The sequence below is a fragment of the Siphateles boraxobius genome, unplaced genomic scaffold (genome assembly GCF_051911475.1).
Source record: "Siphateles boraxobius isolate OS27281-9 unplaced genomic scaffold, OSU_SipBor_1 19, whole genome shotgun sequence".
Classification (NCBI taxonomy): Eukaryota; Metazoa; Chordata; class Actinopteri; order Cypriniformes; family Leuciscidae; genus Siphateles; species Siphateles boraxobius.
Window position 1 is genome coordinate 28,467,661 of NW_027508799.1, and position 14,454 is coordinate 28,482,114.

At 38.2% G+C, this 14,454-nt stretch overlaps 1 protein-coding gene across 17 annotated transcripts in view; it reads right to left on the minus strand.

Annotated features, from left to right (window-relative positions):
- flncb (filamin C, gamma b (actin binding protein 280)) overlaps positions 1 to 14,454 on the minus strand; it is a 65,699-nt gene that overhangs the window by 43,539 nt on the left and 7,706 nt on the right. For all 17 annotated transcript variants that reach the window (XM_077234705.1, XM_077234715.1, XM_077234709.1 and 14 more), the window contains exon 2: positions 1,723 to 1,971. In XM_077234705.1, coding sequence (XP_077090820.1) covers positions 1,723 to 1,971 — 249 coding nt within the window. The remainder of the gene's footprint in view (positions 1 to 1,722; positions 1,972 to 14,454) is intronic.

Genomic DNA, 14,454 nt, shown 5'->3' on the forward strand with positions numbered 1-14,454 from the left:
CTGAAACATGTAAAGATATCATGTCTTTCACCTCAGGGTCATAATGTCAGCCCTTTAAAATTGAAGACAATTGTTGTTTTATGGCGACATCCTTACGTTTGTCATTATAGAAGGTAAAATGCAGCAGTGAAGCCATCTGATCTAGCAGTTTGAACAGTGTAATTGTTTTATTGCTCAATAGTAATAGTTGGCGTATTTCTTGCTGGTCTCAACTCAACTTTTAGTTGGCAGACCTTTCAGTTATGACCTTTAACTGCTTCTACTGATGAATCAATCTAAATATCTTAATATTACATGCTGTTTTTGACACTAGTCAAATGCCAGTTCTACACTTAAAAAGATATTGAATGTCAGAGCAGTGCATCTATTGTGACCCGATGTGTCTGGGTGTGAAATCAGCCCCGAGTGCAGCTCAGAGACGATAGTGTACAGCTGCCTTCCACCCACCGCCACGTTTACACCTGCTCTCTGTACTAATATGACTAAAGGACAATGAAACTGCTGTCTGCATTTGACAAACATGTTTGACTCTTTTAAACACACCTCAAAATGCCTTGTCAGGAGTTGAGGACATTTCAACTCTTGCGCTATTGTGCTGAACAATTCAAGGCATTTAGTACTAATAATTTTTTTAATGAAAATTCACCAAATCTATTTTCTAAATGCATGTTGTTGATTTTATTTTGAACAAGTCATCCATGTAAGTTTCATTATTTCATTTTTTACCTCTTTTTATTTTTTAATCAGAACTCGACCCTCCAATGAAACGACAGATTTCTCTCTGATGTATGTCGGATTTCTCCAATCATTTCGTTGTCTTATACTCCGATCCTTTCTTACAATCAGATCTGCCTCCATCCTATCAATAACTCATAAATTCAGCCAAGTACCTTCCCTTCATTTTTTCCTTTTCAATAATCCATTTAATTGTGAGGTAAATAACAACATGGAAGAAAAAATGTGTCTTCACTTCTATTTCATCTCAAGTCCTTAAGTCCTCAAGTCTTTATCAAGTCCATCTTGTCCCTATTCGTAACACTAATGTTTACCATTAACTATCACGAAAATCAGAAGAAAATAATGAGTTGAAAAGAATGTTGCCAAATACCGGCTCTAGCTATAACCTCTGATTACTTGATAGGAATTTTGTAACAAGGATGTTGATTTAGAAACATGTTCTGCTTGGTGAAATCAAGGTAAGTTCTTATACACATCCCTAATCCTCCAAAGGATATATGGCCAAGTCCTATACCGTCCTGAGTACATTCACAGTGCCAGAATGACTGCTTTGATTATGGAGTTGAGAAGGCTGGACACGTGCACTTCTAAGCGGGCTTGACCCTACATTAAACCCTTTCTGAACTGCATGGGTTTCTGGATTTTCCACTAGTATAAGTCCAAACCAATCCAGAGGTATTTGATCTATAAATCATGTTTTGGAAAGGAGTGATTGTTTGTTTTGAGGTCACCAATTGTTCTTTCTCTCTTCTTTCCTTGGCTCTGGCCTTTCCATAGTGAGATCATATGCTGTAATTATCCGACCAGCTTCTCATCTTCTGAGGTAAAGCAGATTCTGCATGACATCGCCCTAATGATTATTACTGACCCCTGAATCTATTTAATGAAGCTAATGAACAAAGTTTTCCATTTAATACCGCATGTGATTAATGTACCATGACACATTTGTCGCCAAGTAGTCATAAACCACAGATTTCTGCTCACCAGGGGCGCAATTATCCACCAGGGCACCGAGGGCTTTGCCATCTCTCCAGTCCCTGTGGAAGTTGTTGATGGGCAACTGGGGGACCTTGTTCTGGATCCAGCCCAGAAGGCGTTGTTTAGGTGTCAGCTTCCTGGCATCCTCATCGTCCTCATCCTCCCACATGGGCATAGAAATGGAGTAGTGCAGGATTAGGGTCCATATCAGCCCCAGGATCAGTTTTAGGTTGCCATCCACTATAGCTTTACTATCTGCAATGAGAGATAGAACGATTTAAGGGTATTACTCCACACAAGAGCACTGATACATGTTTTGTGGATATACTGGAAATCAAAAAATGACACCAAGCTGAAAATCTGTATGGTTTTGAGATTATTTTAGATCTGAAAGTATCAATGCTTTGCGTAGAAAACATTAAAACATGAGGTTGGCTTCTATTTCTCCTGTGTTACCACTGTGAAAATATATTAGTTTAGGGTAAAGAGAGGCAAGGACTCCATCATGCCAACATACTGTACAGTAGGGGAAAAAACTGTTTTCAGGCCAAATATGAACTTAGGATACAGGCTGAACATGAGAGCCTGACCCTATACTCTACCTTGCTTGAAATAATGGCAACACCTGTGTTTATTTTTCACATGTCCTGTCCTCCCCAGCATCGTGTGTGTTGTATATTTTGGCCGCCATCGTGCCATTTTTTGTTTACTCAGAGAGATTCGCAACACACTGTTTGTTCCGTTCGCCTGCTGTGTTGATAGCTTTTTCACAGGTTTAGATGTGCACAAATAAACAGCAAGGATGAACTCTCTCAATGCGGATCTTACGGCTTACTAAACACATGCACAAATAGACTATGACCCACGTATTTCACTTTCATTCAGTCAAAGTTGAAATTTTCACATAGGGTACACATTGTTGTCACATTACTATCCCATTACTACCCCATTATGAAGTAGTAAAGACAAAAATCCCATGTTTGAGATAACTATTATGTTAAGTATCTAACATAAAATGTATAATATTATAATAATTTAATAAATATGTAATATGTAATACAATAAATCAATACATTTATAATTTAATTATATTAACTAAATATATTATTAAAATTAAGAAATCGGGTAATAAACTGTATTTATAAATATAATATTCAGTCCCAAATGACGTTTTTTTAATACTCAGTTATTCATGGAAAGTGCCACATGCTCTTTTTACACAACCGTTACCCAAATCTTTCCCTACACAGCTCTGCTACAGTCAGAGACAACAGCGTGGAATATGAATCAAGAAGATGGACACTACTAAGCCACTGACCGAATGCCAAAGTCTGATGTCACTTAACCCTGGATCTGTGGAATGAGGTCAGTTTAAATAAAACACACATACACAGATGAAACTTAATCGGGACGCTGGCTGAATCTGACTACACTTTGCTTCAACCCCCAATGGAGCTGTCTGCACTAAATGCTGCAATGTGCGCAGTGGTCTGGGGGTAATCCAATCCCTCCAATCGAATAATACTGCCAGGTCAGTTTCTGTTTTTCTCACTCATTTTCTTCTAGCTGAAATAAAACAAGTTCCAGATCGAATTCTTCACTGCTCTTTGATATATTACATTTGAGATTTTCTAGTAAATTTGGAAAGTACAGTGTGTTACGATCACTGTGGTCCTCTCTCAAGAACAGGGTTTAATGTTTTTGGGTTCCTAGGCTCTCTAGATGTTTAGAAAGGAATGCATACTGACATTTGTGTGCACTCTGCTGCATCAGCGCCAAGCCCAACAGAAAGAGACAGGGAGAAAGCATTTGGCAATTTAAGAAAGTATAGAATCAGAGAATGAGAGAACAATAAAAAGCATCAAAGAGGAAGGCAGAGTTCAGTATTTCTATTTCACTTCCTTATTAATTCATAATATTATACAAAAACTAGGGTCAGCAAGGATGCATTAAAATGATCAAAAGTGAAAGACATTTAAACTGTTGCAAAATTTTTGTTTCAAATAACTGCTGTTCTTTCTATTCATTACAGAATGCTAAAAAATTAACAACAATACTTTTACACAGCACAACTGTTTCTGACATTTATAATAACGAGCAGCAAAACAGCATATTTGAATGATTTCTGAAGGATCATGTGACATGGAAGACTGGAGTAATAATGCTGAAAATTCAGCTTTACATCACCGGAATAAATTACATTTTTAAATCAATTAAAATAGGAAACATTTTAAATTGTAATAATATCTCACAATATTACTGTTTGCCTTGATAAGCATGAGAGACTTTAAAATAAATAATAAACTTTTTAAATAATAAAAAAAGAATTATTTATCATGCCAAAAAAGCTGAAAAAAGAGCAAGAGAGAAAAATAAAAAAATAAATAGAGAGAGATAAGTGAGTGAATGTACCTGAAAATGATCAGGTACAGGCAGATATTAGCAAACACACACAAACACACACCTCAGCTGTTAACACTCGCAAACAGGTGTGTGACGGCTGTTGTTGTATGCCAGAGGGGATAAAGATCCTCATCAGAAAATATAAAACATACACACAACATAAAAGGTCACACACACACACACACACACACACACACACACACACACACACACACACACACACACACACACACACACACACACACAAATAGCTGGCACAGTAAGTGCACGCATACACTGAGCAAGCACTGACAGCTATTTGGTCTACTTTTCCTAAAATAATTTACAGATTAACACCTAATAGAGCGTGTTTGTTTTAATTCCCAAACCCGAATGACTTTAATCTTTTCAAACCACCCTGAGAAAACTCAGCAATGTGTGCCCTAGTAAAAACAAACAAAGTCCTGAAGGTAAAGCACATTCACTGGCATAAAGTGCAGCACCAGCAAACAGCTGGATTCAAACACACTTAATGAAAGACATCAGAAGTAAGTGTTTTCTTCCGACAACATAAAGTGCAGTGGCTGCAAACGAACCCTTGGAGTTTTGAGGAACCACTGATGACATGGGCCAGGAATTCCAGCCCGCTAGGGTACAGCACAATCACATAATGGGCAGGAAAACAAATATGGGATCAGGGCCTGGGAAAAGACCATTAAGGACAGAGAGTCAAGAAGGGGTGGCTAACGGTGAGTGCAGGGGATAATTTAGAGAATGAGCAAAAGTGGTCTCATTTGTCTCCCTCATTGAAATAAATCATGAAATAAAATAAAATGTAAATATTAGATAAAAATTAAAATTAGAAATGTTGACTTATTAAAAAATAAGTTTAGGTTGACATACTAAAATGACTAAAACTAAAACTGAAATAAAAAATAATTAAATCAAAATACAAAACAAACAAAAATTAAAATGAAAACAGAAAAAAGGCAAATTTAAAATAGTAATAAACACTATAATTGTATATAAATAACACTAGTGGTGTTTAAATATTTTCAAATATTGTTCAAAATAACTAACTGTAAGTATGAAAAATAATGAAATAATAAAATATGCTTGCCTTAGCATAATTCACAATAAGTATAAAGAACAGCAGCAGTGCTCCACAAGCACTACCTAATGTGTGAATGCAGTATTTCTCTAGCAAATGTCTCTGTGAGTAATGAAACACTTCCCTAACCCTGATTAAAGCCAGTCTGGATCATTCATATCCTCCCACCACTGAGCCACACCAACAAGATGAGATCAAAATAATGAAACAGATGCTGGAAGCATTTTATAAGCCACTGTTGGCAAAAGCTATAGGGGGAAAACACATGTAGTGGTGTTACTGCAGCGAGTACTGATGCATTCATCTTGAATCCAGCTGTTGACAATTGCTGCTCCTTTCAACTTACAGAATTGGCTTCATTTCACTGATGAACGAGCGTATTGTCATTGTTTGGAATTTCTTCAGAGGAGGGAATTCACTAAAAACGGATTGCGCCGGCTGATTAATATTATTTGCACGCGCTGGCCGTGTTGTTTTAGCGACTGGTGTTAGAGAAAATAATAATAAAACGCTGCAAAAATGGCATCAATTGTGTGCTGAATACAGTTTGCATGCTGTAATGTCCCATCAGGTTGGTTCTGAATGCAAGGATGTGGCAGATGCAGCAGACTACTAGACTTTTGAACAAGATACAATCTGTAACAAGACTAATTTACATATAAAATAATGTGTGCTTGCACTTAGAATGACAACTTTATAAAACAACACTAAGAATGACAACTTTTATAAAAAAGAATGACAACTTTTTATAAATAACTCATGCTGCAGCAACCGGCAAAGTTTTGTGCTGTGATTGGTGGTTAAACTGGATAACGGGATGCAACTGTTTAGTGAATTTACCCCTCATGGTTTTAAAAAACATATTCTTTAATTACACAATGTAAAGAAATTTGCCCCAATTCAACTTAAAAACTTAAGATCAGTTGCTGCTTTCAATTTTTAACAAATTGGCAGAACAAGTCATCCCAACTAATTTCATATCTTGCCAAGTTGAATCTTGTATAACTTAAATAATGAAGTTAATATCGGTGAACTATTTTGATGAGGTAAAGTAATGGAAAAAAAATGCTGTCATGACTTTTTTTTACAGTACATGCAAATGGCAAAATATTCACATTGCTTACCAGTATTCTGCTATGAAATCTCCTGCCAGTTTCAGAGAAAGGAAATCCTCATAACCACTGTAACTTTTGGCAGTGTCAGGAGAATTGAAATTTTCCTGGCAAATTCTGAAAACAACTTAATTTTTCTGATATATTTGCCAAAAACTTACAGCATTTTGTTTTCCAATGATTGCGGTTTTCACAGTTTAAATTGTACCATATTTGTTACATATTCTTTTTATTTTCTTACATATTTACTGTTTCATAAAATTTCTAATAAGATCTCTGTCATTCCAAGTTGCCCTTTGAATTATCTGAGCATCCGCCAATGACGCCATGAGAAGTTTCTACAGCTCCGATGCATCAGGTGATTGTCTGCTGTTGCTTGGGGTGAGCAAACAAACATCGCAGTCTCCCTGGAGGAGACAGAAAGTTTGCCATGATCACTAGGACAGAAGAGACAGAGACAATGGCCTCTGTGTGGAAGAGACATTCTGCCTCAGGAAATATTCAACCCTACACACACACACACACACACACACACACACACATCGCTTCAAGAGGGAATGTATAATACATGAGGCTCTGGGATCTTTTGTTTCACAACTGGAAAGACAAACTAATCAATGAAAATACAATAAACAAGAGGAAAGACAAGAGCTGCAATATTGTAAATAAGCTGGTTAAATAAATGTGTATGTATTGACCAAACAGTAAAATAGTCAAAGGCAAAAAAAACAAAATAAAATCATAATTTTCCCATTATTCCCTTAAAGCCATATATAAACCAATGCAGCATGGCTCTACAGTACAATCCTGCTGTCCAAGTAAAAAAACTACATAATTATATATTACAAAACACTATTTCAACACACAGTCATAAAGTAAATGTCCTGGAGGCCTTGAAAGAAGAGATAATAGAGCAGAGCACATGACATGAATTTCAGAGTGGAGATATGAGTTATATAGAATACACTTAGGGAGCTGACAGACATTAAGCAGGTCTCTCTCACTCACACACAGACAGAGAGAGAGAGAGAGAGAGAGAGAGAGATGAACATGTAAGTCATGTTTCATTGTTCTTCACTGTGAAATATTTACTGCTGGCCACGGTCAATATTCTGTGACTTTGGTTGTGTCTGGTTTCCTGTAAAACATACTCCAATAATCTTTGTTTTATTTACAATCTTTCTCTTTTTTTTTAAATCTATTTCGATCAAAGGCCGTTTTTGCAAGCTGAAGATGATTATAAAAAAAAAGTTCTGTAGTTCTGTATCTAGTCAGCTGCAGTGTTCATACTGTATGCTGAGGTCTGTTTGAAAGAGAGAGAGAGAGAGAGAGAGAGAGAGAGAGAGAGAGAGAGAGAGAGAGAGAGAGAGAGAGACAGAGAGAGAGAGAGAGAGAGAGAGAGAGAGAGACAGAGAGAGAGAGAGAGAGAGAGAGAGACAGAGAGAGAGAGAGAGAGAGAGAGAGAGAGACAGAGAGAGAGAGAGAGACAGAGAGAGAGAGAGAGAGAGAGAGAGAGAGAGAGAGAGAGAGAGAAAGCAGGGATTCCCCCAGTAGCTGTGGAACGATAACTTTCCTGTTATCTGACTTTCTCCAGGAGACGCACACAAAACATAGATCAATCTGGAATCACATCCTGAAGCTGTGGATACTCCAAATATTCAGATTACATTGTGTGAGCTTGTGTCCATTGTCCAAGAGGGCAAGTTCACAGTTCTCCGGAGAGGCCAGAAAATATAATTCCATTACTGTGCCTCTCCAAGAGGCAAAGATAGAAAATGAGGAAAAGAGAGGGAGGGAATGAAGACATCATGGACAAATGCCATCAACACTCACATTTTCCACAGGATCTCCAAAGAACAATGGAAGCGTGTTAGAGATACTGCAGAACACACACACACACACACACACACACACACACACACACACACACACACACACACACACACACACACACACACACACATATATATATATATATATATATATACTACAAGCAGCAATTATTAATAAGAACCCCAAAGGCAAAGTAGACTGACACTCAGCACATGAACAGCACATAAACATCACACCAAGAAAACGTGTCATAAATGCTCTCGGAAAAAGCATGTTGAGAGATAATCAAATGTTTCAAGTTAACACTATTGAGGCCAAGGTTTGCGGGGGGTTCCAATATTTAAATGATGTATTATTTTTTTGTGAATACAGTGATATTTATTACTTTTCATAATAAATGTCATTGATTAGAATAATTATAATATAATATAATATATCTCTCAAGTCCCTGCACTTATCACACCACACTTAGTATGCAGCCAAGCATAAACTTCACATCACTCTGACGCAGTGCACACTTCTAACATTGATGCATTTGCACAATTTAATTCAGAACTTCCTGTCTTTGTGGTCACACATTACTTCAGAAATCCAACTGCTGCCAATGACGACAGGAAACGTCTTTTACTTAACAAGCTAATAAGTGCCACTTAGACATGAGAATCCATGTCACTGAATTACATTTATTCCTGAAACAAGAAAAAGCCGTTACTGGTTACGGGAACATGTCAAACCATTCTAGAGTCTAATGGATTCTAACATAACTTTACGTGTTTCTTTAACTGACAGCGTTATATCTCTAATAATTTATTTCAGAGTACAAAATGAAAAGTGTGTGATGTGAAACCCGCTGTCCGAGTTGCTAAATGTTGTATGATTTTTGCAAGGCAGCAACTGATTTCCTCCACCAGAACACACAAGGTCAAAGAGAAATAAACGCTGAAACCCAATAGAAACAACGAGTGTGGACAATGACAGAGCAGTTCATTTATCAACGTCCTTTCCACATAAACACATTTTTGCACACTAATACATCACCATGGATATAGAAACTGTGAAAACGGTCTTAAACGACTTCAGGCGTGGCGCCTACTTGTTGAACAAAATGCTTGACAAAATATACAGCACTTGGTGAAGCATGTCAAAGAGTGATCCAGGACAACTTCTGCCTGAAGAAAGACGAGAGAAGATAAAGATCTTCCCACAACACACACACACACACACACACACACACACACACACACACACACACACAAACACACCATCTAGCGATACGGCACATGTGTTGCAGCATGTGGTCTGTCTTCAAAAGTCCAAAAAAGGACATTGGTGATTAGTATTCTGCTGTTTTTCCACATGGTCCTGTCTAACCTGTTGAAGAACATGGACAATAGGAAACAACACTCACACAAACGTCACTCATCCCACAGACATGAGAACAGCTGATAAATTGTGAGGGTGTAATTAAACACAATGACACCAGTGGGCCTTTAAATCGCACCCACATGGAATCAGTGCACGGAGAATTCCACCGTAAGCTTCACAGATTTCCCAGAATTTGGCAGGAATGTCATTCACAAGCTTCTGAACATCCACCACTCCTTACACTTTCATTAGCAATGCTTTTGTTAGGACAAGTTGTTTAGCAATAGGCAACCAACCATAAACTGCTTCATTAAATGTTCAGGACCCTACATGACCAGAATTCTACAGATTTTTATCTTTAATCATAAAGTGCACTAATTCTAAGTGAACCTTGTTTCATCTTGTCTTCTGACTCTAAAGTCTGGAATACACTACACGACTTTTAACATCTGAACAGATTTTAAAACACTTTGCATGCATCATACTGTACTTGTAATGCACAACAAATAAAATCAATATAGCTGCTTCCGAAATCACGTACTATATTAATAGGTACTACATATGTTATAAAACTTGTGCCACTGTTAAAAAAATATGTTCTATTTAGCATGAATGTGTGTAGTATAAATGAAATTTGAACCTACAGTACTACATCCGCCATGTTGTCACTGTCATGTGATGGTGTCAGTTGTGTCACTTACAAATCCTCTCCTGTAGCCTCATGGGATAGTAAAGTGTCCTTTGGGTGTGCATTTAAGAATCAGTAGTAGTCTTCTGGGAACTTTTCACCCACTGTTTTATGAATGCTGTGAATTCGACATACTACTTGGCATACATACATTTTGTTTGCCTACTATATAGTATGGAAGTAGGCATATTTAGATGCAATTATGTCAGTCAGTCAGTCATATTTATTTATAGAGCACATTTAAAAACAACAGCTGTTGGCCAAAGTGCTGTACAAGTGTAAACAGGTATCCATAAAAACCGAAAAACAACAGATAAACAATTTACAAAACAATACAATACCACTACAGCCGCTTGTGACCATAAGCAGCCGTAAATAAGTGGGTTTTAAGCAACGATTTAAAATCAATGTATGTAGGTGCAGTCTTTATATAAGATGGATGGCAGATTGTTCCAAAGCTGTGGAGCGGCCACTGAAAAGGCACAATCTCCTTTTCATTTTAAAAAGAGTTTAAATAATTGTTATGTGTTCTAAAATGCATGTTTTATCATCTTACTGGATGGAATCATAATCTGAAGCTGTGTCCATCTTAACACTATGTGATTTTGTGTGAAATCTGTCAACTCCAACTACCCAAAAGTTTTGGTAACTAGCATTGACACGTCCAGACTGCAGACGGGGGGGGGGAATCTGGGCGAAAGTCATTGTTGTGAATTCCAGCCTTTAATGTATATAAAGAAAACAATGTGAGGTTAATTTACATAGTGTGTTTCATGAAAGGTGCTCAAAAAATTCCTGGCATTATATGTTAAACTCTTGGTTATTCCTCTTCAAGTCAAATGAGCGGGGGGAAAAAGCCTGTCTCCAATGTAAACCAGTAATAAAACAGTGTAATAAGTCTGTCAGTGCTCAGGAGCCCCAAACCAAGAGGCCTTTCCCTCTCTAAACCCAAACTACAGAGGAGATATTTCACATAGTGGAAAAAACAATGATACTTCCACCAACAACAACAAAAATATCATTCTTATTTCCTCAACTTTTGAGTCTATAATATGGGTGATTATTATAGACTTTATTATCTATATACTTTATTATTATCTTTGAGTGATAATTAGTGGAGGAGGTCTCGTATGTGACCTTTTTTTGTGTGAAAGACAGTGGTTTTGTTTATAGTTATCAGTGCACTCAGCCAATCTCTTCTCCTGAGTGAACCCAGTCAGCTGCCGTCACAGCTGCTAACAGGCATCCTAACCAACAACTGATGTGCTCAAAGATCTGCCTTCCCCCTCATGGGCCTAAAGGCCCCGATATACTCACGGCCTACACACACACACACACACACACACGCTCACACACATATTCTAGTCACTCTCCCTCCCCCCAATCCCTCAACAAAGCTTCAGAGTTGAAGTTCCATCCAGAACAGGCACATAGGAGCCTTTGTCCCAATCTCTCTCCAGTGCGCCTGAATCAGGACAGACTCCGTCACCCCAGGGCTCACTTAAGAACGTCCAAGGCATTTAGAAGAGTTCAACTTAAAGAGTACAAATGTTGTAAACAAGCACTGACAGGCACACTGTGTATGTGTCTAAAAAGTGTCTATATGAAGAATTTACTTCAACGTGCATCAAAGTCCTGGTAAAAGCAATGTAAAGACTTTTGAAACTCTTAATTTTGAATTCTCATTTGATGCATTTAACTTTAAAATGTACAAATGAAGGACAATGGTCCATCTATTAGTCTCGCAAATCCTGTAGGAAACACTGATATGTATTAAAGGACAACTTTTCCAATTTTCAACCAACTTTTTATAGTTGATATTATATTTAAATTAACAAAGTGTACTCTTTCTCCATGTTTGAACCCAGATATCAGCTCAATTTGTCAGATACACACAAAATAAACAAATTTGTGGGTATATCTGTGTGCAGGTAACAGAGAAAGAGTACATTGTAACTTTGTAACAATAAAAAGCTGGTTAAATATCAGCAAAGTTGTCCTTTAAATATAATTATTATATAAAGTAATATAAAAATAAATTGATGTAAAACAAATATTTAATACTAATTCAATATAAAATTATATAAAATAATATTGTTCAAAATGATATACAATTATTAAATTAAACTTAAGAAAATGGTTGCCTTCATTATTAAAAGTATAAAAAACACATTTTTTTCCAGCGCAGAGAGAAGGAATGAGAAGAGTTAACAACACTTAGAGCAGGCCTGTCAGCACTTCAGGTCACATTGCGATAAACACAGAGAGTCAGACACACGTGCACACAATCCTTAATGCTCCTGTAGAAACTAACTCACTGAAACATGCCTATGGGCCATTGGCTGTGCACGTCTCAGCCATTTCTATGTTGATGTCCAACAGAAACACATCAAGAAACAGTCCAGGCTTGAGATAAAGTTGTCAAATGTCAGTCAGAAGGGCTTTTTACTGCCCTTGTTAAGCTTCTTTTGGAAAAGAACTCTGAATGACGTCCGTTTTTCTTAGTGGAATCCACTAAAAGTCCACCATTCATAGGAAAAGAGAAGACAAAGTCCTTTCCAGAGTTATGAGGGAGAAAGTTCACATCTGGGTTTCCTGTTGGGAAGTTCAAATGGCGAAGAGCTCTTCCACTAAACCACACTGAACTGGATGGAAAATATTAATGGCATTTGCTAAGGCAAGCATTAAGGCTGATTTATACTTCTGCGTCGGACCTACGCCGGAGTCTCTATGCTATACACTACGCGTTGGTTTTCATCTATACTTCTGCGTCGTTGTCCCGCAATTACACATGCAGAGGGAACATGTGAAACCCGAGGGAGGGGTTATAGACCAATCACAGCGCTTGCGTCCATGTAGAATTGACACGTTGTTACATTTTTGGAGAGGTGCACGTCAGGGTACACCGAAGGGTACGCGCGCTACACACAGCCTTTGACGTAGCTACAGGGTGAGTTAGACGCAGAAGTACAGGTCCTTCTCAAAAAATTTGCATATTGTGATAAAATTCATTATTTTCCATAATGTAATGATAAAAATTAAACTTTCATATATTGTAGATTCTTTGCACACCAACTGAAATATTTCAGGTCTTTTATTGTTTTAATACGGATGATCTTGGCATACAGCTCATGAAAACCCAAAATTCCTATCTCAAAAAATTAGCATATCATGAAAAGGGTCTCTAAACGAGCTATTAACCTAATCATCTGAATCAACTAATTAACTCTAAACACCTGCAAAAGATTCCTGAGGCTTTTAAAAACTCCCTGCCTGTTTCATTACTCAAAACCGCAATCATGGGTAAGACTGCCGACCTGACTGCTGTCCAGAAGGCCATCATTGACAACCTCAAGCAAGAGGGTAAGACACAGAAAGAAATTTCTGAACAAATAGGCTGTTCCCAGAGTGCTGTATCAAGCCACCTCAGTGGGAAGTCTGTGGGAAGGAAAAAGTGTGGCAAAAAACGCTGCACTACGAGAAGAGGTGACCGGACCCTGAGGAAGATTGTGGAGAAGGACCGATTCCAGACCTTGGGGGACCTGTGGAAGCAGTGGACTGAGTCTGGAGTAGAAACATCCAGAGCCACCGTGCACAGGCGTGTGCAGGAAATGGGCTACAGGTGCCGCATTCCCCAGGTCAAGCCACTTTTGAACCAGAAACAGCGGCAGAAGCGCCTGACCTGGGCTACAGTGAAGCGGCACTGGACTGTTGCTCAGTGGTCCAAAGTACTTTTTTCGGATGAAAGCAAATTTTGCATGTCATTCGGAAATCAAGGTGCCAGAGTCTGGAGGAAGACTGGGGAGAAGGAAATGCCAAAATGCCTGAAGTCCAGTGTCAAGTACCCACAGTCAGTGATGGTCTGGGGTGCCATGTCAGCTGCTGGTGTTGGTCCACTGTGTTTTATCAAGGGCAGGGTCAATGCAGCTAGCTATCAGGAGATTTTGGAGCACTTCATGCTTCTATCTGCTGAAAAGCTTTATGGAGATGAAGATTTCATTTTTCAGCACGACCTGGCACCTGCTCACAGTGCCAAAACCACTGGTAAATGGTTTACTGACCATGGTATTACTGTGCTCAATTGGCCTGCCATAGAGAATATGTGGGATATTGTGAAGAGAAAGTTGAGAGACGCAACACTCTGGATGAGCTTAAGGCCGCTATCGAAGCATCCTGGGCCTCCATAACACCTCAGCAGTGCCACAGGCTGATTGCCTCCATGCCACGCCGAAATGTCACGCAGTCAT